The 23,629-nt window shown below is 54.4% G+C and overlaps 1 protein-coding gene across 15 annotated transcripts in view; it reads right to left on the bottom strand.

Moving 5' to 3' along the window:
* Nucleotides 1–23,629, bottom strand: part of PRRC2B (proline rich coiled-coil 2B) — an 85,130-nt gene that overhangs the window by 36,531 nt on the left and 24,970 nt on the right. For 12 of the 15 annotated variants that reach the window (XM_051835384.2, XM_051835386.2, XM_051835387.2 and 9 more), the window contains exons 2-10: nt 20,727–20,896; nt 19,949–20,126; nt 16,780–16,882; nt 14,446–14,518; nt 9,532–9,675; nt 7,401–7,642; nt 6,816–6,937; nt 6,230–6,372; nt 1,098–1,188 (exon numbers count right to left, since the gene is read on the bottom strand). In XM_051835384.2, the coding sequence (XP_051691344.2) occupies nt 1,098–1,188; nt 6,230–6,372; nt 6,816–6,937; nt 7,401–7,642; nt 9,532–9,675; nt 14,446–14,518; nt 16,780–16,882; nt 19,949–20,126; nt 20,727–20,841 (1,211 nt within the window). In that variant the 5' untranslated portion in view covers nt 20,842–20,896. Of the gene's footprint in view, nt 1–1,097; nt 1,189–6,229; nt 6,373–6,815; nt 6,938–7,400; nt 7,643–9,531; nt 9,676–14,445; nt 14,519–16,779; nt 16,883–19,948; nt 20,127–20,726; nt 20,897–23,629 lie in introns of those variants that run through there. The other 3 variants (XM_051835385.2, XM_051835391.2, XM_017337934.3) reach the window with 3 other exon arrangements.

The raw sequence follows: 23,629 nt of genomic DNA, 5'->3' as shown, positions 1-23,629 counted from the left end.
TGGCTTTTGTGGGCATTTGGGGGTTTTGAATAAGCAGATAAAAGATTTTTCTCTTTCACAGTGTACCAGTGCTCAAGCATGTTCATTATACCTGATCTTTGCCTTGAATTTAAACTCTCAATCAGGTCTCCTGCCAAGCTTACTGTGCCGGAAAGGAGCACAGAAATATGCCCCAACTGCATTCCAAGTGTTGGCTGAGACCAAACAGCTTGGAGATGATTACAGAATCCTCTCACTCACTCTTCTGTATCATCAGAGAAAGCGTGGCAGGTGCTGACCACAACAGCTCCCGGGCTTCAGGAGCTTTGACGTGAAGGATGGAATAGGAAGGACAAAGCCTTGCAGACCTGTGTGAACACTCAGTGACGAGAAAACAGAAGGAAAAGTGTGTGTAGTACAGCGACACTAAACCACACACACCACGAGGCACAAAGGAAACGCAGAGAGCAGAGCGCAAAGGAAGCTGGCAGTTCCACTCAGGACACCAAGGGGAGCAGGCACACTGCCGGTCCTCCAAGGACGCGAATTACAGCAACCCTATGAATGCTTTTTAAATGGGAGCCAATGCAACAACATTGTGGTAAAAACTAGAGGGAGCAGAACCCGAGTAATCTTGTCCAAAGAAATGATCCAAAAAAGAGAAGCTCACCGTGGTTAAAGAAGTCTGAGAAACCTGGCAGACGCCCTGCTGCCTGCTCCTCACCCCCTAATCCACTGCAACACCTCAGGGTGCTGAGCAATCCCCAGGCAAAGAAAGAAGCTGAAGCCAGGGCGGTTTTCCAGACTTGCTTGGCCACAAAAGCCTGTGGCCTGGCATCCACAAATGGGCCAGGCAAGCAGTGGCCTGAGTAACACCCTTGGGGACGGCACGGTGGTGAGGAAGCTTCCTAACACAAAGCATGGCTCCACTTGCCCAACAGCTGGCCTCAACTGCTCTCCCTCCTTATCTGCAAGACAGAAACAGTGGCTGCCCCTGCAAGGCTGCCATGGGACCCATGGGACTCGGGCACGCTCCTGGGAGACCAGCACCGGGAAACGTGGATGTGCTGCTACCTTCAGTGACCGGGAGATGGTGCCAGCAGGAGAGGGAGTCTCACCATTTCGGCCTGCCATCCTTCACAACCTCCTCCTCCTCTTCATCATCACTGAACTTGAGTTTCTCAGAGTAGTCCACTTCTTCATGAAGGCCTGCGACAGCAGGAGGATCCAGGAACAAGGAGAAAAAAACGAGAATGTCAGTGGTGCGCAGGGCACCCCGAGAGAGCGCCGGCTTCAGCAGGAGCACCCCACACCCACTGAGAGCTGGTCACACCCAGCTGCATCTGCCCCACAGGCCCTGCAGCTGAGAGCGAAGCAGCACTGTCACACTAACCCTCCCATGATACTCGATTTCCCTCTGACGTGTACGTCCAGGCACAGGAGAGTGAGCAAAGCAGGCTCGGGGAACCAACAAGAGGCCACCCTTACAATGCGGAAACCAACAGGGAGACCGCGAGCTGCTGGTTCTGCCCTGAGCGTCCCCCAACGCTGAGTGGTATGGGTGGCAGAAAGTATCCATTACCGCTCAGCAGGCAAACAAAACGCGACAGACCCACACCACGCGGTATTACGCAGCCACAACACAGAGTGAATGTGGACACGGGCTACTGCACGAGGCACCGGAGAGCACGCAGCCAGACACGGATTCATATGTATTCACATACTGTGTGATTCCATTCATAAGAAATGCCCAGAATATGCAAATACAGAGACAGAAAATAGTCATCAGAGGGCTGGGAAGAAAGAGAACTGGGGGACCAGCGCTATGGCACAGTAGGTTCATCCTCCGCCTGTGGTGTCAGCATCCCGTATGGGCGCCGGTTCTAGTCCCAGCTGCTCCACTTCCAATCCAGCTCTCTGCTGTGGCCTGGGAAAGCAGTGGAAGATGGCCCAAGTCCTTGGGCCCCTGCACCAGCGTGGGAGACCAGGAGGAAGCTCCTGGCTCCTGGCTTTGGATCGGCTCAGCTCTCTGGCCATTGCGGCCATTTGCAAAGTGAACCAACGGAAGGAAGACCTTTCTCTCTGTCCCTCTCTCTCACTGTCTGTACCTCCAGCTCTCAAATAAATAAATTAAATCTTAAAAAGAGAGAGAGAGAGAGCGAGCGCGCGCGAGCTGGCAGTGTCTGCCACCAGATACTGGCTCTTTTTGGGGTAATGGGAATGATCTGGGGTTGGGAAGTGTTGGTGGCTATACACTCTTGTGAATATACTGAAAATCGGCGAACTTGAAGAGGCTGAATTTCATGTTATATGTAAATGTTACATGAAATCTCCTTTAAAAAAATATTAACAAAGATGTAAGTCAGGGACCAGTGCTCTGGCGCAGCGGGTTAACGCCCTGGCCTGAAGCGCCAGCATCCCATATGGGCGCCGGTTCGAGTCCCGGCTGCTCCTCTTCTGATGCAGCTCTCTGGGAAAGCAGTGGGAGGTGGCCCGCGTCCCTGGACCCCTGCTCCCACGTGGGAGACCCAGAAGAAGCTCCTGGCTTCAGATCAGCACAGCTCCAACCATTGCGGCCATTTGCGGAGTGAACCAGCGGATGAAGACCTCTCTTTCTGTATCTACCTCTCTGTAACTCTTTCAAATAAATAAAACAAATCTTTAAAAAAAAAAAAAAAGATGTAAGTCAATTGAAAGGTGGAGTTAGAACAGATGAAAAACCACGTTGAAGCCATATGCTGCCTGCTATAAAGTCCTTTGGAATACTAACACAAATGAGTTGATAGGAAGATTAACAGAAAAACAAACCATGAAAACAATTAACAAAGTCAGAGACATTGTATTAATACAGGACAAAATACTTTTTTTTTTTTTTTTAATTTGAGAAGCAGAGAGACAAAGGAAGAGACAAAATGACAAAGAACCAGACACACCCTGTCCCTACAGCTCCCGACGACTTGCTGGTTCCCCCGAACGCCACAGTCGCCAGTGCTGAGCCTGAAGCCAGGGACTCACTCGCATCTCCCATCGTCTGCTGCCCGACAGCCAGCATGAGCAGGAAGCGGGAATGGAGAGCACAGCACAGCCAGGACTAGGACCCCAAGTACTAAAGCACGGAACACACACATCCCAGGTGACATCTTCTGCTAGGCCAAATGTGCCCCACACTTAAAAATTCTCCAGGGGCCGGGGCTGTGGGGCAGCAGGCTAACGCCCTGGCCTGAAGCGCCAGCATCCTATATGGGCGCCGGTTCAAATCCTGGCTGCTCCTCTTCCAATCCAGCTCTCTGCTATGGCCTGGGAAAGCAGCAGAAGATGGGGAGTGAACCAGTGGATTGAAGATCTCTCTCTCTGTGTAAGCCTGCCTTTCAAATAAATAAATAAATCTTTAAAACACCACCACCACCACAGGGTTCAAAAAAAAAAAAAAAAAGGAATGCACAGGGCTGGCACTGTGGTGTAGCAGGTAAAGGTGCTGCCTGTGACGCCGGCATCCCATACGGGCAGAGGTTCAAGTCTGGCTGGTCCAGTTCTGATCCAGCTCCCTGCTGCTATGTCTGGGAAAGCAGAGGAGGATGGCCCAGGTCCTGGCTTCAGACTGGCCCAGCTGCGGCCACGGCAGCCACCTGGGGAGTGAACCAGCAGGTGGATAATCTGTCTCTCCCTCTCTCTATAACTGTGCCTTTCAAATAAGTAAATAAAATCTTTTTAAGGGCCAGTGCCGCGGCTCACTAGGCTAATCCTCCGCCTGCGGCACCGGCACACCAGGTTCTAGTCCTGGTCGGGGCGTCGGATTCTGTCCCGGTCGCTCCTCTTCCAGGCCAGCTCTCTACTGTGGCCCAGGAGTGCAGTGGAGGATGGTCCAAGTACTTGGGCCCTACACCCGCATGGGAGACCAGGAGGAAGCACCTGGCTCCTGGCTTCAGATCAGCACGGTGCGCCGGCCATAGCGTGCTGGCTGCAGCGGCCATTAGGGGGTGAACCAACAGAAAAGGAAGACCTTTCTCTCTGTCTGTCTCTCACTGTCCACTCTGCCTGTCCAAGAAAAAAAAAAACACGCAAGGAATTCGATGGGAAAACATCTTCGTGAAACCTTAAAGTTACAAAGGACGGGGCCGCCGCATGGGCCCCGGTTCAAGTCCTGGCTGCTCCACTTCAGATCCAGCTCCCTGCTAATGCACCTGGGAAAGCAGAGGAAGACGGCCCAAGTGTTTGGGCCTCTGCATCCACATGGGAGACCTGGAGAAGCTCTCAGCTCCCAACTGGTCCAGCTCTAGTCATTGCAGCCATTTGGGGAGTGAAGCAGATGATGGAAGATCAATCTCTCTCTGTCTCTCTCTGTCCCACTCTCACTCTCTGTAACTCTGCCATTCAAATAAATAAATCTTTAAAACAAATTTTAAAGGACTTGCTTCCTACAGACTGGAAAAGAAACAGAGAGGACAGGGAACACCACACCAGTCACTAGGAAAATGCAGCCCGAGAGCAGCACCGGACACCACCAGACCCACCAGAACAGCTACGGTTAGACAAGTGGGAAACTCGGGCGATGCCAAGCAACCAGATCCACACACGCTGCTGGTGAGGTCAGACGGGACAGCCATCTCTGCAGACAGAACAGTTCTGAGTGTAATCACAGACCTCCCCTGGGACCCAAATATTTTATTCCCAGCTATCTACCCAAGAGAAGCGAAAGTGTTACTCATAATGGATTTTTGAATGCATAAGCCAACTGCAGGATATGGGCACAATGGAATTATCTTAGCAGCTAAGCAATCACCAACACACACACAGACACACACCACTGACGAATACCAAACGCGTCGACAAGTGTGGGAGTTTGGTGCAGTCCAAAGTTGAGACGTGCTTGGGATGCCCACATCCATGTAGGAGTGTGTGGACCAGACACCAGCACCCGTTTCCCAGCCTGTTTCCTGCTAATGTGCACCCCAGGAAAACAGCCCAAGCACTTGGGGCCCCGCTATCCACATGGGAGATCCAGAGGGAAGGTCTCTGCCTTTCAGATCACAACAACAACGAAAGTTTTCAAAAATTCTAACTGTGGAAAGTGCATGGTGTCAGTTCACTGGAAGCTCTGTGGCAAAAGTAATCAGGAGAAGCAGACGCCTGGACAGAGCGGAGGAAGACGACCGACGGCAAGAGAGGCAGACGCCTGGACAGAGCGGAGGAAGAAGACCGACGGCAAGAGAGGCAGACGCCTGGACAGAGCGGAGGAAGAACACCGACGGCAAGAGAGGCAGACGCCTGGACAGAGCGGAGGAAGAACACCGACGGCAAGAGGCCGAGAGGACTCTGGTGTGGCAAGGGAAATGCTCTTTGACGTGGGTGTTGTTACAAAGGGTACCCACTTGTCACAATTATACAAGTAAGATGGGTGCTTGGGACCGTCACTGTGGCACAGTGGGTTAAGCTGTCACCTGCAACACTGACATTCCTTTCAAGCACTGGTTCAAGTCCTGGCTGCTCCACTTCCCATCCAGCTCCCTGCTAACACTGCACGTGGGAAAGCAGCAGCACAGGGCCCACCCAGGTGGGAGACCCGGAGGAAGCTCTGGGCTCCTGGCCCAGCCCTAGCTGTTGCAGCCATCTGGGGAGTGATGCAGAACCATCTCTCTCTGGCTCTTCCCCTCTCTAACTCTGTGTGTCAAAGAAAATAAATGTATTAAAAGATTTATTTATTTATTTGAAAGAGTTCCAGAGAGAGGGAGGGAGAGACAGAAATAAAGTGAAAACTTCCACCTGCAGGCTCACTCCCCAGGAGCTTCACCCAGGTCTCCCACTTGAGTATTTGAGCCGTCTTCCGCTGCTTTCCCAGGCCATTACCAGGGGACTTTACGGGAAGTGGAGCAGCTGGGACCCGAACCGGTGCCCATACGGGATGCTGGTGCTGCAGGCAGAGGCTGTCGATGTCACAGTGCCAGCCCCATAAAACAGTGTGCCTTTCAATGGAGTTGGAATTTATCTGAAAACTAAAATTACTGCATAAAAAAAATAAGCAGGTTGGGGGACAGACAGAGAGCTGGAACAGATGAAGTAAGGATGCCAAAGTCTGCCACTGCTCTAAGACCAAAGCAAGGCACAGCTCACGTCAAAGGCCCCACCAGTCTGAACGCACATGAGGATCTACCGTCTTCCTGCCTGCTGTGCCTCATGAAAACACAGCGTCATGCCCCAGGGCTTGCGCCCGGCAGGCACTCAGGCTTCCACGCTGCCCTCCGGCGATGCCCACCTGCCCAGCCGTCGTCAGCGTCAGTGTCCAAGTCATCGAGGCCCTTCAGGTTCTCAGCATTGATGATGGTGGGCCGAGGCGCCCGCTCCACCAGCTGCCGAAGGGGACGGATCGGGCGAGTCACCCCCAGTCTGTTGTCTTTTCTGAAGAGAAAGAGAAGTGGTGATGATGGACTCACGCTCAGAGAAGCAAAATCAAACACTTTTCCAAAAGTCAGTTCTACACCACAATGGTTCTTATTTGACGTACTATTTCTAGCATTTCCTTTGAAAAGAGATATAAAGAACAAACACACCCCAGAGAGGAGTCCCACGGCATCCTGTAATCCTGGCTCACTGCTAATGCCTAGGTTAGCAGCAACACACACACGCCAAAAGCTCTACCCTGCCAGGAGTGTGGAAACATAATCCAATCTCTCACCCACCCGCAAATCCCAGCCACCCGACACGCTCTGGGTGTCCGGATGGCTTTTGAGTCCCCTGTGGTCCCCAGAAGACGAAGTCTTTTCATGCATCAGCCCATCGTCTGACCAGCATCACCACCAGGAGTCAGCCCTCCACAGGCCACGGTGACACAATAACCTTACCCATCTTGGTCATTCATCTGGAACTGTCTAAAAGGAACACGGGGTTCCAGGCGGAGCTGAGGAAGGGGGAAAGAGCCTCGTTCCACTGTACCCTGGTTCTCGGATGACTGTGGCGAACACATCTGAAACATAACACCAATGAACAGGATTTCCTGGTACTGGCCCAGACCCCAAGTTCCGTCTAAATCAGAGTTTGTCTCAGAAAGTGGAAAATGGGAAAAAGAAACAGGAAAGTCTTGGGGCTTCCTGATGAACCCTACCACCAAATCCCCCAATTTCTTTCCTTCTGTCAGGATGTCAATTTGGGGCTTACGTCAGGGACTACCTGCCTCTCATTTTCCTAAAGAACCAAGGCTAAAGTAATATCCACATCACCAGGGGAAGAAGCCAGAGACTCTTAAGATTGGAAAGGGGGAGGGGGGGAGAAAATGCAAAACTACTGGAAACCTCCAAAGTAGGGCTCTCAGGGCCAAGAGTGAACTTGGGAGGGAGAGCCCGCGGTGGACATTCAACCACTGGAACTAGGTTCTGCTGGCAGTGAACAATCCAACCTCATGGGAAAAGATGCACACTCTGAAGACTTACAAAAGCAGGAAGCATGTCATGGTATGTAGGTGGGTGGTATACATTTCCCATGAACTGTGAAGCCCCTTTGCGGACAGGCTGAGCCGGGCGGAGAGAGGGGTCCTTAGAATCGCTGGTACATGCCGAGGAGGGGGCTCCATCTCCCGCACTCGAGTTCCTGCTGCCCAGCTCAGTTGGGGAGGCGCCCAGAGACGTGGCAGAAATTATGTTTCGCCCACCGCCCTCCCTCCAGCTTGTCACATCTGGAAATCGAAAGGGGCAACAGGGGAGAGGAAAGAGGAGGGGAGGGAGGGGTCGCATGAGGTTCTGAAGGTCAAGGGACCCCCCTCATTCACCAAAACACAAAAAAACAGAAATAAAACTAAGAAAAATAAAAAACAGGAAAAAAATAAAAGTAAAGGACTGTCCAGTCTGTTAGGGAAGGCGGGGACACCTTGCCGATGAGAATGACCTTGCTGGGGAAATCTGACTGCAGGAGAAATGTGAAACGAGATCCACTCAGAAAGGAGGCAAGGGGAATTAAGACACGCTCTCCCTTCACGGAAATCACAGCTCCCAGATCTCCCAGATAAGTGACACAGAGCTAGAGAAGCAGCCTCGGGCCATCCCTCAACACGCAGTGACCAGCAGGCCTCACAGCAGAGTCTCCCAGCAGGCTGCTCTCACCCCTGCGGGGTGGGGGCTAAACCCGAGGACAACCTGACCACCTTGGCAGGACGATCACACCTCTCCTTCCTTCTCTGCAGGGGACACTTGCAGACCCCAGTGGATATCTGAATCCCCGGAGAGTGCCCAACTCTCTATGCCATGTCTGTTCCTATACGTACACACCTCTGACACAGTTTAATTTCCAAGTTAGGCACAGTTAGAGACTGTTAATCAAACAAAATGACCATAGCAGCATACCACAAAAATCACGTGAACGTGGCCTCTCCCATGAAGCTCCTGACCGTGTAGCAGGACTTCCAGATGCCACTGGCCATGGGTAATGGACAACATGGCAAGAAACACTACAGCTGAGGCGAGAACAATGGAACTCAGAGAAGCCCAGGACCTCTTCTGCAGCCAGACTTGGTCAACAACTGAAACACACGGGGTCCCTGAGCTGTGCGACCAGGCAGGGACGGAGCCCTAACACTGGTCTGCCCCCCAGCTCTCCAACCACAGCAGCACGGAACCTGGGGCAGCCCAAGGCCACCCCTCTGCAGCCTGTGTCCTCATCTTCTCAAATGAGGACACCAGAACAGATCCTGGAGGTTTCTTCTCGCTTAAGTTTTTATAGTCCTACAAGGCAAGTCACCTTAGTTAATTCCAGAAAAATGCAATTCTGTCCTAGAGGCAATGTGACTGTCCGTTTGAAGCAAACAGCCCTGTCACAGGAGAACATTTAATTGACCAGTTCTGACTGAGTGGCTGCATCTTCAACAGTAAAGGCCCTGGGGATTAATCAGGACAAGCAAACAAAAGACCCTGCAGATGAAGCACCTGAGAACAGGATCCGCTCCTGGATCCCCGGTGAGAACAGGCGGAAACCCTCTCTCCTGACCATCACCTTAGCCGGGACCCACCAAGGCTCCGAGGAAAACGCACCCGCAGTCCAGCATGCTGCACAACCCTGCCCCTCCTGGCCAGACACCAGCAAGGGGACAGCAGAGGCCAGTGTTGGGCCGGCAACAGAACCATCCCCAGGGGAACATGTTAAAAATATCGATGCTAATTTGGCTGTGTGAGGGGATGGGGAGAAAACCTGACTTTTAAACAAATGCCCCATGCGATCCAACAGGACTCTGCTAAGGCAACACTGGCTCAGAAAACAAGCTCCTGAACCATCCATCCCTCACTCTCCATTCTTCCTTGCCTCAACCGCCCAGCAGAGCTAAAGTGGCAACTGGACGACAGATGGGAAGGGGACAGGCCTGCTCCGACCAAGGGGCAGGCAAGGCAGACGTGAGCCTCAGGCAGCCGAGGACGCGTGTCCAACAGATGCCCGGATCAGGCACAGGGCCAAGAGCCAGGCTTCCCAGCTGGAAGCCTGGAGACCCCGGCATGTCGGCACCTTGAAGGGAGAGGACAGACAGAGGGGGCAGCTGCCAGTCCAGCAGGCGCCAGAGAAGAGGCCGGGGTCACTTACTCTGGGGGCGGAGGCTTGGTCCTGGCCCATACGACAGATCTAAGACGCCCTTTTCTTTGCCAGCCTTGTCCTGCCCTCCAGCTGCTTTCAGCGTCGGAAATTCCTCGGGAGAGAAGGATAACAGTCGGCTTGAGCCCCTTAAACCTGTCAAGAGAGCCAGAGACGAGGAGCAAGTGAGAGCGGCCCAGAGCTGCTGGCTATCCCGGCTCTGCAGTCGGAGGCCGGGCTGCCTGGCAGCTCTAGGTGACAGCAGGGGCTGGCCGGCTACAAAGGGCGGGACGCCACAGCCGCTCCAGCTCACTCCTCCCTCCGTGCTGAAGTGTCAGAGGTCCCGCAACTGCGCTGGGCAGCGCCCAGCAGTCTGCACGCAGCTGAGCGCGGCCGCTGCTCTCACACAGGGCTGAGGGTCGCACGAGCCCTCACCCTAGATTCGCAGGCAGGAGCGCCCTCATTCGTCGTCCTGCCTCTGCCCGCTCCAGTTTGTCACTTCCCACAAAGTTCCGGCAACCCTAGAAGGCCCAACGTCTCACTCTCCTGACACTGGGAATGGCTTCTTCCTCGGTTGTTCGTTCATTCTCAGTATTACGAACTTCATGCAGGAAAAGCCTTTAGTCCTCCTGTCCCTTCACGTAGAGCACCGGCGCCGCAGGCTCCGGAACTCTCGTTTGGATGCTCCATGCCAAGGCCGAGTGGCGCCCTTCCTTTCATCTGGAGCACACAGCCAGGCAGCAGCGGCATCGATCAGGGCGCCCCGCTGCGGCACCCCGTTTCCAGCACAGTTCAGCCCAAACTGTCCCCAGGCAGTAACTCGGCACCGCTGCCTCACAGACGGCACCAGGAAGCCAGGGCTGGGGCTGCCAGACACATCCGGCCACAGTCCCCTGCCGCCCTGCTCAGCGGGGAGGACCAGGGTCCCATCATGGTCACCGACAGTTAACCCCGAAGAGGACCTCCACCATGTCACAGAGGAACTGCTGCCTGGGAAAAGACTGGCAGTGTATTCTGTGCCTTGTTCAGCCTCAACAGTCGTGAAGGTGCTGCTGTGACACGATTAAACTCACCCTCCGCCGGTTAAAAGGACGAAGGGCAGAACTCAAAACCTCACACCGGAACACCAGTGTCCCAAAGGCTCCACTGCCTTCTAATGCACACCCAACAGCGTGCTCGGCTGGGAAAACTGAGGCAGTAAAGCAGGTCACGGGGGGGGGGGGGGGGGGGGGCTCCAGGAGCCGCAGCAGAGCCCCCAGCCCCGGCCCCTGCCCCGCCACACACTCCCATCCTCCTAGGTGTTTCCGGGCAGGTGATTCAAGTTAACCACTCCAAGAGACCACCTGCTGTGTGGGGACAGGCTATCAGTTCAGGAAATTCCTTCTGAATTCTGAATCTCATACACACTTGTGGGCAACGTGCCCAGACCGCCACGCCCTGACATCGGCCAGCACAAGACAGGAGGCTGCTGGAAGCCAAGTCCTTACTCTGGCTGCACCTGGGCCCTGCCAGGCTGTTCTCGGGCCTCCTGAGCGCCGCCTGCCTCACTCACTTGCTGAAGATTCCGGCTGCACAGCCACTTTCCAAATCAGTTTGCTTCTGACAGACAATACAGTCACATGGTCAAAAGGAAAAAGCCAGGCTCAGCAGGGTGCAGCGGGCTAGGATGCTGCCTGTAATGCCAGCATGCCACAAAAGGGGCGGAGCACTGCTTGAGTCCCTGCTGCTCCACTTGGATCCAGCTCCCTGCTCATCTGTCTATGAGAGCAGCAGCAGGTGGCCCAAGCACTTGGACTCTGCCACCCACACGGGAGACCTAACCACCGGCACCAGCCTCGCCCAGCCCCAGCTACTGCAGACATTTGGGAGTGAACCAGCAGAGAAAAGATCTCTCTCTCCTTCAAATAAAAATTTTTTTAAAAAAGTGGAGTGCCATGGAAAGTTATAAAAGGCATAAATCCTCTCTCTTACCCACCGCAAGTTTTCTGTCTCCTTCTAGAGATTCACAGCACTTAGTATGGGTAACCCACTATGCAGATCATCCTGCGTGTTCTCACATACTGGAGATCTTGTCACCTCAGTAGAAAACTTTATTTTTCTTCATATTTAAATTGTGTCTCACTAAAGCACCATGATCTCTTGCTGTTACAGTGTTGTAGTGAGGCATCTCACACACAGCCAAGCGTAACTTACAGACACATCCTCTCCTCCCACTGAAACTCTGGGGTATTTTGGTAGGCGGCACCAAACTGTCTTCCACAAGGGTGATGTCAATTCACAATAGGGGCCAGCGCTCTGGCACAGGGGGTTAAAGCCCCAGCCTGCAGCGCTGGCATCCCATATGGGTGCCAGTTCAAGTCCTGGCTACTCCTTTTCTGATCCAGCTCTCTTGCTATGGCCTGGGAAACCAGTAGAGAATGGCCCAATTCCTTGGGCCCCTGTATCTACATGGGAGGCCCTTAGGAGGCTACTGGCTCCTGGCTTCGGATCAGATCAACTATGGCCATTGTAGTCATTTGGGGAGTGAACCAACAGAATGGAAGATCTCTCTCTCTCTCTGCCTCTACCTCTCTCTCTAATTCTTTCAAATAAATAAAATAAATCTTTAAAAAAAAGTTCTAAATAAAAATTCTTTTTTTACAAAAGATTTATTTCTTTGAAAGTCAGAACTACACAGAGAGAAAAGAAGAGGCAGAGAAAGAGAGAGAGAGAGAGAGAGAGAGAGAGAGAGAGTCTTCTATCCACTGGTTCACTTCTCAGATGGCCATAACAGCCAGAACTGTGCCTATCTGAAGCCAGGAGCCAGGAGCCTCCTCCAGGTCTCCTGTGCAGGTGTAGGGATCCAAGGACTTGGGTCATCCTCTACTGCCTTCCCAGACCATTAGCAGAGAGCTGGATAGGAAATGGAGTAGCCAGGACCAAACCGGCACCCATATGGGATGCTGGCACTGCAGTCAACGGCCTCACCCGCTATGCCACAGCACTGGCCCCATAAATAAAAATTCTTAATTGTATTCACTTAAAAAAACCTCTCCCCTGGTAGAAAGTCAAAGGCCCACACTACAGGTCTAGGGAGCCCTCTTCACACGGCACTCAGAGTCCCTGAGGGACCTGCATGCGCATCGCAGCCCCCCCCTTGCTCTACAGACCTTACCATGGAGTGGGTCACCCTGAGCTGTCTGCTCACAAGCATCTGAACATGACGTTGGGAGGCCGGCGCAGTGGCATAGTGGGTAAAAGCTGCCGCCTGCAGCACCGGCATCCCGTATGGGTGCCAGTTAGAGTCCCGCCTGCTCCTCTTCTGATCCAGCTCTCTGCTGTGGCCTGGGAAAGCAGTAGAATATGGCCCAAGTGCTTGGGCCCCAGCACCCACGTGGGAGACCCGGAAGTTCCTGGCTCCTGGCTCTGGATCCTGGCAGCTCCAGCCACTGCGGCCATTTGAGGAGTGAACCAGCGGATGGAAGACCTCTCTCTCTGTCTCTGTCTCTGTCAGTAACCCTGCCTTTCAAATAATAAGTAAATCTTTAAAAAAAAAAAAAAAAAAAGATGCAGGGCCAGCACTGCGGCTCAATAGGCTAATCCTCCGCTTTGCGGCGCCAGCACACCTGGTTCTAGTCCCAGTCGGGGCGCCGGATTCTGTCCCGGGAGTGCAGAGGAGGATGGCCCAAGTGCTTGGGCCCTGCACCCCATGGGAGACCAGGAGAAGCACCTGGCTCCTGCCATTGGATCAGCGCGGTGCGCCGGCCACAGCGGCCATTGGAGGGTGAACCAACGGCAAAGGAAGACCTTTCTCTCTGTCTCTCACTGTCCACTCTGCCTGTCAAAAGAACAAAAACACCAAAAAACAAAAACAAAAACAATTAAATAAATAAATAAAAAGATGCTGGGGTGATGAAATCCACCTGGCCCATGGACTGATCTGTCTGTCATCTCCCACCTGGAGACAGAGGCATGAGCCCTCAGCCACAGCGACTGCCACTGAAAATGGCACTTTCTGCTAGGCATGGCCATCTAGAGGTCAGTCTTCTAATGGAGCGTCAAAGATCCAGCCTAGCGAAGCCCTGGCTGTTGGGGATAACGGGAGGGTGGGGGTCGGAGGGGACCCACCAGGGCAAGAAGCGGAGAATGGCAGCCAACGCCCCTCTACAGAAGGGCGAGCAACTGAGAGTCTCCCCCGCTCATCACTCTGATACGATCACTCCCACCAGCGTGATCCCCTGACAGTGGGCCTGGTTTAGCCTGCACAGGGCTGGAAATGTCTGAGCGAATGCTGAAAACTCAGGAGTTCACATGGAAAAATCTGGAGTTTTGGTTCTCTTAAGAAAATGCTTGCGGACCCTGAACCTGCATGGTTGAGGGCTCTGGTCCCTGGAGAGGGCACCTGGCTGCCCTCCTGCATGGGGCTCACAGGACCATTTCAGCTCTCTGTTCTGGGCCCGTCATTTCAACCTTTAATCCCCAAAACTCCAACACTTCTCCCTTTTGTCTTTCTCCCCCCCTTTCTCCTCCTGCACTGCTCTACACAGGACACCTCGTCTTCTGAGCATGTCCTCTTCAGGCAGGAGGCCACGCACCTGCTCAACATGCTGGTGCATAGGTCCAAAAGCAAGCGGCCCAACCCCCAGGGTGAAGCTAAAGCCACACCACACTGTCCTCCCTGTGGGCCAGGGGGGGGAGGGAGGGAGTAGCTGGGTGTCGGCAACCACTGAGCAGGTGCGACACCCTCGGGCAGCGCAGCCTCCTCTGAGCACCGTCGTCAGCAGTGACACGCAGTGAAATGCAGGGGTGACGGCCTTCTGCACAAGCCGCAGCCCTGCACTCTGGCACAGGCAAGAGCCCCAGGGAACACGGCCCTCTCTGGTGACTGACAAAGCTGTGGGTGCCAGAACCGCTCAGAGAGGCATTCACCCACCCCCACACACTCACCACCTTCGGGTCCTGCTGGCTTTCCATTCAGCTGTGCCCATGACTTTGGTCCACCTGGCACTGAATTTGTGTTCTGGAAGAAGGAAGAAAGTAGAGAGCCAGTTCAGTGAGTCCACTATTCAGTACCCGAGTGCGTAAGAACCATGTGTGGGGGCAGCAGCTTCCACTCGAGCCCTGTCCGGATCTCAACAGCTTTCACAGTGTCTCACGGCACCCACTCGGTGCCGCAGTCCCGGGGACTGGAACTGCCAGACCCACCTTCTGGATGAGGACAAGGAGGAAGTGACTCTCAAAACCATGGCGCTGGTTCTACAGCAAGACGAGGACTCAGACCCACGCTGCCTTCGTGCTGTGCCCCGGAACGCTCCACCAGGTGTCACCAACGCCCACAGAGAGCACTCAGTCTTGCTCCAGAGACACAAACTACTCCAGCACGAGTCTCAAAACCTGTGCCGCTGCTACCAGGGGAACGCAAACACGCCTGCTGTCTCCACACGGGCCAGCCGCTGCACCCTCTGACTGCGTCACTCAACAAGGCAGGCCTCCTCCACTCACCTGGCCTTGCCTGTGCCAGCCCTCGGCCCCGCTGTTTACCCTCTGCTGTCTCACCACACCCTGGGAAGGGACCAGTCACACGCCAACGATGGCTCAGCCAGGGGTGACCGACAGACACTCAGCTAGAGTGGCACGACCCAGACCTGCTCCCAGCTCGCTGAGTGTCCAAAAGCCCCCTGGAGTCCACAAGCACTGAGCTCACTTGCATGATCTGCAACAGACTCAACGGGCTTCCCTCCCCACAAGGAAGAGGCGCAGAGAACAAACCAAGCGCAGCGTGACTCTCCGCCGGCTGGGCTGCCACTCCCCTTGCTCAGCAAGCTCCCCTTGCACACACGCCCCATCACAGGGGCGCTCTGTGACGCCCACCGGTGTCCCTACCCACACACGCCACAGGGGCTGGAGTCCTCACTGGGCCGCTCTCGCTCCCCTTCCTCACACAATGCACCACACAGCCTCCACCTGCACCTTCAGGCACTAAACTGGGGAGAGGCCCGCAGGGCCGAGAGTGGGTTGTGAAGATCCCTGCCAAGTCCACGCCAAGAGCAGAAGCTCAGCATCACCTGAGGAGCAAGCCCTGGTCTCTGCATCCCCTCCACAGTGAAGGGGGACCAGCAGCCACGAAGATGAGCGCTGGATGTGGTGCCTGGTGCTGTGGCCCGACCAGCTCCTCCCCCGCACCGCAGCCTAGGCCCTCGGCGACTCTTCGGAAGAGATGCCCAGGCCCTTACACAGTGTCTCCAACAGTGGGCTCGGCAAACTCCTGTCCGTCGACACCCCAGAGGCAAGTCTGCTGACTGCCAGGGCTGAAAAACCTTGGGGCCACATGCTGGGAACTGACACAAACTCAGCCCTCCCCCGACCGGCCATCAGGCCCAGGTGTGAACGCATCCAGGACGTTGTAGGAGCAAGAGTCTCTGCTCCTTTTTTTCAATTTCAAAAGCACAGTTCAGTGTTGGCTGCAGAAAGGGTGACGGACAGACAGACTTCCCACATACGGTCACAGAGAAGGGAACAGCGTTCCCAGACTTGATGTTGCCCGGAGAGCAACACAAAACCAAAACACAGTAGTTCCAGCTGTTGTTAGGAGAGCTGGCGAATGCTAGAAATCCATGCTGACACATCTTTTTGTCTCTAAAAGATTCCTAGATTTCTCATCTAGATTTCTAGCATCAGCTAAGTCCATCCTGCGGATCTACATAAATGCAGTGAGGTGTCAACGGACAAGCAGATCAGGAGCCCCTGCTTAGTTAATTAAGCCACAGCTTTCTGTTTGAAAAGCATTTTCAACATGCGACAAATCAAGGTATTTCCCAATGTGGCAAACAGACACGCGCCCTTAGAGACATTCAGCTAAGAAAGGTTTCCTTCGACAAGCCAATCCAGGGTGCTGTCCGCGGAGCCCGGAAGAAGCCCTGCAGCAAGGCAATGGGACTGGGCTTTGCCGGCGTGCTGCCTCCTGACCCCTGCGGCCTGCCACTCTTGCGGTCCCAGGTCACTTCCACGGAGCGCACCAGGGAAACCCCGAGGAAGCTGCCAGTCAGCCTGAGTGACGTCACTCACGGCCAATCAGCAGGAGTCCCAGTGGGTGCCCACGTCCTAACCCATACCTGGGGTCTTTCTCTGAAAGCTGCGCATTAAGGTTTTCATCAGTGGCCATGGCAATTTCCCACGCCCCTTGTCTAAAGTCACTAACTGGGTCAGTCTGCCTCTGGGAGAAACGGGTCAAATAAAGAGCACATTTCTCAGAGACGACACCCATCGGCCACCAGCACCTACCTCCGGACTGATTGACTGAGTCGGTTTCTGCAAACTGGAGACAGATTTCTGCAAACCCGGCTGCGGCTGCAACTCCGGCGGCTGAGAGGCTGTCGCACTGGAACTGGACAGAGGCAGGACACACAGTGGGACGAGGGCAGCACAGGCGAGCTGAAAGGACCCCTCTGTCCCCCCAAGTTACTGGGAGCAAGGTCTCCCAACGGCCTATGCTGGCAAAGACCCACGAGAAACTGAGCCGCGTCTGCTCCACCCACTGACGGTTTACAAGACAGGGCGTCCCTCTGCCTTGCTGTGGAGCCTCTGGAGAGCTTGCTGGAAACAATGGAGGAGACGGAGGGTTGGGAGTGGGGAAGGCAAGTCACAGGAGCCCCAACCCCTGACCAGGATTCCTATCTGCTTTGAGACAAAAGCAAATTTTTCTACCTTCTCGTGGCTAACAAAGAAGTACAAGCTCATAGTAAAAATAATTTTTTTTAATTGAGAAGTCAGAGAGAAGCTGTGAGCTCCCATCTGCTGGTTACTCTCCAGATGCCTATAATGGATTCTGCTGGGTAGTGCCAGAGCTGGGCACACCACCTAGAGCTCCCATGTGGGCAGAAAGAACCCAGCTACTGGAGCAATCGCTGCTGCCTCCCAGGTTGTGCCCAAGCAGGAAGCTGGAGTCAGCCACACGGAGCGGGAGCCAGGAACTGAATCCAGGCAGTCTGATGGGGGGTGCAGGCAGTTGAACCACTAGGCCAAAGACCCGCCCTGAAAAGAAGTTTCTAAATATATAATAACACAGAATTTTTCACAATCTGATCCTCTAGAGGGAGGGCTTCATACACCCCATATGGACTTGTGCAACTTTTTACTTTAATATATTTGAACATCGTTTCCTACTATCCACCTCTTTCTTTTAATGATGACATAGAAATGGATGGGCCATAATCTGGCCAGTCTCCAATGTGGGTATTTTCCCTAGGAAGAGATAAGACTGCAATAGGCATTTCTGTATGCGCACATCTTTACACACCTTTACACACTGTAAGATCTTAGAAACAGAACTGCTGGATACAGAGATGCTTTCAGTTTAAGACATATTGCCAGGGGCTGGCACTGTGGCGTAGTGGGTTAAAGCCTTGGTCTGCAGTGCCAGTATACCATACAGGTGCCAGTTTGAATGCTAGCTGCTCCACTTCCGATCCAGCTCTCTGCTGTGGCCTGAGAAAACAGCAGAAGACGGCCCAAGTGCTTGGGCCCCTGCACCCACGTGGGAGACCCAGAAGAAGCACCAGGCTCCTGGCTTTGGATCAACACAGCTCTGGCCACTGCAGCCATTTGGGGAGTGAACCAGTGGATGGAAGACCTCTTTGTCTCTGTCTCTGCCTCTCATTAACTCTGCCTTTCAAATTAAAAAAAAAAAAAAAAAAAAAAAAAAGTTGCCACACTGCCAGCTAACACAGCCATGCCCACAAGCAATCTTCTGCAAGGGCAACAGGAGAGGACTCTGAATGACGGCCTTGTCTGACACAGCGGCTTCCCAGTCACTCTTTCTATTCAACTTTCCACTCAACGAGATGCCAGGAAGGCAGCAACCCACTTGGCAAGAACCCAGCCAACGTCAGTGGCTTTATCTGTAAGCCGAAGCCAAATCCTACACAGACACTCTTCCAAGGCTTGCACTGGCCCTCCTCTCACGTCAGCGTCTACTAAAACGGCAGCTTCCAGGCAGCGGCATTGTGTTCCCCAAGCCCAAGCACTGAACCCTCCCTGCTGCCAGCCACCCCCACACACACTCCACCAGCTCCCTTACGCCCCTTGGGAGGCTGCAGCCCAGGCACAGCAGAGAGCCACCTGGGGCCTGCTGCCGTCTCCAGCATGCCTCTTCACCAGCTCCTGTGGGCGCGTTTTAATGACGGCCCTTACTGGAGCCTCCCAACACTTTCCACACCAGTGCTGGGAGAGACTGGAGAAAGGAGGCGCGATGCTCTGCCTCTCCTCTCAGAACTTCCAACAGCAGCCGCACGCCAGCGCGCTCCTGCTGTGAGGTGTACCACTGGCACGGAATGACGACCACGGCTGCCCCTGCCACACCCTTCCTCTGGGCCAGGCCCTGCATGAAGTACTGGACCTGTGTTAGCACTCCTCACAACCAGCCCTGGAGCCAGGTGCCATTCCCACACCCAAGGGTGGCCTCAGAGGCTCAGAATGAAAAGGACTCCCAGGTACACCCAGCTGGAGATCACACAAACGTCAATGTGACTGTGATTCCTAAGCTAGCTTAAATACAGACAGGGACCTACTCCAGTCACTACGACTTCATAACCATGTGGCTGGATCAGTCACTCTCTCTCTACGTTCTGCCTGAAATAACTGCAGGGGACAATTTTACAGAAGTGGCTCTGGCCATTCCCACCACAAGCTGGAATGTGAAGGACACTGGCTGGTGGGCTGCACTCGGGGTCCCACCCGCTGTCTGATTCCCTGCACTGGCAGGGAGAGCACGAGACACACAGGGTGAGATGGTGCAAGGCACCTGAGTTTTGCCTTTGTTCCCCACTGGCAAGCCCACAGCAGGTTTCTGCTGCCTGCCCTGGCAAGGTCGTCCCTCCCTCCCAGGACGAATTCGCCTCCCTGGCTGAACAGTCAGAGAGGTGCACCCGGGTCATGTGCCCTGCACACAGCTGTTCTGACTCTCTAAGGACAACTCTGCGCCAGACCCCCGGCCTCCTAAGGCCTCCTGAGAGCGGTGCTGGAGGGGTGAGCCTGCCGGGAGGTGGTACACGAGACCCCAGACAACGGGGACCACGTGTTCTCCCTGCAGCAGCCTCCTCGGTCTGGGAAGCTGCTGTGCCCACAGGGACACCCACCGCTGGGAGGGGACGACCTAAGCGCTAGCCCTGTCCCCAGAGGCTCTCACAGGAACCGGCTCCAAGTCATTGCATAAGCTCCCCTTAGGGACAGGCCTTTCCTAATAAGGCACCGAGGGACACTGACCCCTGGGGACAGGGCTGCTCACAGAAACGAAGCTGCGTGGGCTCCAGAGGCCAGGGAAACTGAAGTGAGGAAGCAAGAGGCACACAAGGCCACACAGAGAGAAGGAGCCCCACGCGGACTTCCTGGGTCTCCAGCCAGGGCTGCCGCCCAGCACCGCCCCGGCCTCGCTCTGCGCCTCCCCTGTGCTTACCTCTTTGGGTCTTGCTGGTCCTGCTTGTTTGCCCATCCCGTCCCGTCCTTGGGTACTATAACGATGTTGGGGTCGTTTCCTTTATTCTCCGACTTCAAGCTTGGCAGGTTTGCAGGTGGTGGCATGCGCCGGGCCGTGGCAACTTTCCCGAGACTCTGTAAGCCATGTCTAGGAATAACTGCAGGGAAAGGGCGGGACAGACAGCACACAGGAAAGCTGCAGCCCCGAGCGGCCCCGCAGTCAGCTGCGCTTTCAGACTGGGGCGAGGGCGGAGCTCAGCAAACAAGCGGGGCAGACGCAGGGGCACACCAGCGGCCTGCAGCCACCTCAGGAGCTCCTCCTGAGGATCCCAGAGACAGAGGTGGCTCAGCACGGAGCTGGGCCCAGAAACCTCACCCCACACGGCAACCATCTCTGGGCAAGTCCTCAGTACGGCAGGACTGTGCCTACACCCAGGCCGGGCCTGAGCAGGGCACCTTGGCCATCCGTGGGCTGCAGACTGGATCAACATGAACCTTCCCCACCAAGTTTTAGAATATCAGAACCAGGAAACCGGAAACAGTTAATGCTAATGCAAATGAAGTTCCCTTCCAGCCACCAGACCAACCCACTGCAGCAGGATCAGACCACCAACAGGAGGCAGAGGGTGCCTCTACTTCCCAAGCCACCAGTGGACCCCACGCCCAGAGACGGGGCTGCACTCTGGGCGCGTGGGAGGCTTTGGTTCGGGAGTTTCTCATCAAGGGAAAGCGAGGAGTGGCTTCAGCCTGCGTCTTACCTGAGGATCTGACCGCGTCTACTGATTTCCCTTTATACTTATCAAACAGGCTGAGAGTCGAATACTTGCTTTTCCCATCCTTGCCCTTGGTTATTTGCCCCAAACGATCGGACATTGCGATGAAATGTCATCTAGTAAGGAAATTTTTCTCGGCACCGCTCCCAATCTGCCTTTGAAATAGGGAAAAAAAAAAAGTGTCAGTCACCGGAACCTGCGATCCAGCAGACGGATCCAGCAGACTTCAGGGATCACGGCTGGCCTGGAGAACTGCAGACAGCTCTGGACTCACCCTTAGGAAGCGCCCTCACCGCCCACAGGCAGTTGACTTACAGGTAAGAAGTGCCCATAGACACCCCAAAAGCGCTCCATCGGCCGGGCCACCCCCGAGCTCACACTTGTTACTGGTTCTTGCTCTGTCTGAACCGGCAGCATCCATGGCACACCAAGAGCCTGCAGCGGAGGCTCTCCCACACTCAGCCCTCTCTCCAACCCAAGGGCAGCTCTTCAAGGTGAGACAGCAATGCTCGCCCCTGTAGAACATCTGTGTGCCATCAGAAACAGAACAGCCAGGACAGGGAGAGAGACACGGCACACTGAGGCCCAGGCTGCTCATCTCAAAGGAGAACAAAGACAAATCAAAGGCCGGCAACCCAAGTAAGCAAACCACTCGGCACAGCTGGGTGCAGGCGCTCCTCACACAGCGGAAACGGCAGCCAAAGAGAAGCATCTGCATGGGCCTCTCTTCCCCCATCTGCCAACAGCCATCAGCTACAGGCCAGCCGTCCAAGAGTGCAGAAAGCGGCCGTGGGCTGCAAAGCCTTTCTCCTGAGGGTCCCCTGCCGGCACCACCGCCAGGTCTCTGTGCCCCACAGAGAGCCCTGGCAAACATGCGGATAGAGATGCAGGCAGGGTCACGTCATATATGAGTCCTATACTCTGTGGTGGCTGCAAGCACCCGGTTCCTAAGGGTGCAACCCACAGCAAGCCTGCCACCATGGTATTAATCAGAAAAGTTTGCACAAAGCCCTCCATCTTGCCAAGGAACACGCTGGACGCCATGCTGGGGCTCTAGGAGTCCTGAATCCTTAGTGGGCTGTGAAGATGCCTTGTCAAATTCTTTCAGGTCACCCTCATGGATGCATTCCACAAAGCTATCAGAAGAAATCCTGACACCCAGTGAACCCCCAAACCAGTCCACGAGAAGAACAAGTTCACCACACTGCGGGTTCTGGTCGTGCGGCCTGGTGAAGGTGTGTCACCTTCCAGCTGCACCACTGCCGCTAAGACAAGCAAAGTTTGCAGAATCCATAGCCAACAACCTAGACACTTGTGCCGGCTAAAGCCAGTCTGCGATCGTGGAGGTGTCCGGCCAGATTACGAGTTCCCCGCAGTGAGGCCTGAAGACTGCCTGATGGAGCTACTCTGTCTTCATCTTACTGGGGAAGTTAACACATCAGTGCTTAAGACAAGCTACGTGGTACAACAGGTGTGAGAGAGGAAAAAGATCTGCCTAGGCAACAAAAGCAGCCCCCCAAGTCACCCCCAGTGAAACAGAGCCAGCACCCAGGGCTGACAAGAGGGTGCCCACCTGTGCACCTGCCCGTACAGACACCCGAGAATCCCCCTCTCCCCACCACGTGCTGACCTGCAGGCATCAGGCGTCCAGCAGCACTGTCCTCATCACTCACTCGCTTGCTCTCAATGTAAACACTGCATGCCCGCCGGGGCCAGGGAGTACTGAGAGTTTCACTGCCTTTCACCCTACACCCAACTTCAACTAGAGGTTCCAAACGTGATTAAGAAACAAAAACAAACCAAAAAACCAAGCAAGTGACCACTACTCCCCATCACCAGAATTTATGTAAGGAAAAGATTAGGCATGTTAATTACATATTCTTAGCGACTGTAGAAACATCCAACTAATCAAAGGCACTTGGTGGTAGGTGCCACAGTAAGTTCCCACTTCACCACTCTGCACTTAAGTCACCCAGGCCAGGAGAGGCAGCCAGTGTGCTAAGAGGATGGCAGACCCAAAGGCGGCTCCTGAAATGAAACGCTGTATTACAATCCAAGACACCTGGGAGTGTCACCTCCTTATGCCAAGAAGGATTCTGTGGATGTCACCAAGTGAAGGGTCTTGGGGGGAGATATTACCCAAGCACGAGGGTCCTTGCAAGAGAGGCAGGAGGGTCAGGACCTTGGGACCACAGACGTAGAGGCTGGAGAACGACTGAAGACAGAGGAAGGGTGAGCCAAAGAATGCACGCAGCTTCCAGAAGGAACGCAGTCTTGCTAACAATTTCATTTTAGCTCCATTAAGACTCATTTCCAGGGGCCGGCATGGTGGCATAGCCAGTAAAGCCGCTGCCTGCAGTGCCGGCATCCCATATGGGCACAGGTTCAAGTCCTGGCTGCTCCACTTACAATCCTGCTCTCTGCTGTGGCCTGGGAAAGCAGTAGAAGATGGACCAAGTTCTTGGGCCCCTGCTCCCAGGTGGGAGACCCAGAAGACGCTCCCAGCTACTGGCTTCAGATTGGCACAGCTCCAGCCGTTGCGGCCATCTGGGGCGTTAGCCCTGCGGATAGAAATCCTCCCTCCCTCCTTCCCCCTCTCTCTCTCTCTCTGGAACTCTTTCAATAAAATAAATAAATCTTAAAAAAAAAAAAAAGGACTCATTTTCAGATTTCTGAGCCCTAGAGCTCTAAGAATAAATTCAAGTTGCTTTAAGCTACTAAATGTGTGATAATTTGCTACCTGAGCAACAGGAAACTCATACACTCCTTTACTAAGATATTCTACTGGACACTACCATGTGCTACACAAAACTGGACCAGGACACGCAGGACAAGCTGGACATGACCCTATCCCACATGGGCCCCGCCGTGGCCACAGAGCTAATTAA

The sequence above is a fragment of the Oryctolagus cuniculus genome, chromosome 1 (genome assembly GCF_964237555.1).
Source record: "Oryctolagus cuniculus chromosome 1, mOryCun1.1, whole genome shotgun sequence".
NCBI lineage: Eukaryota > Metazoa > Chordata > Mammalia > Lagomorpha > Leporidae > Oryctolagus > Oryctolagus cuniculus.
Note: the sequence above shows the minus strand (reverse complement) of the source record. Positions and strands in the feature narration are given on the sequence as shown.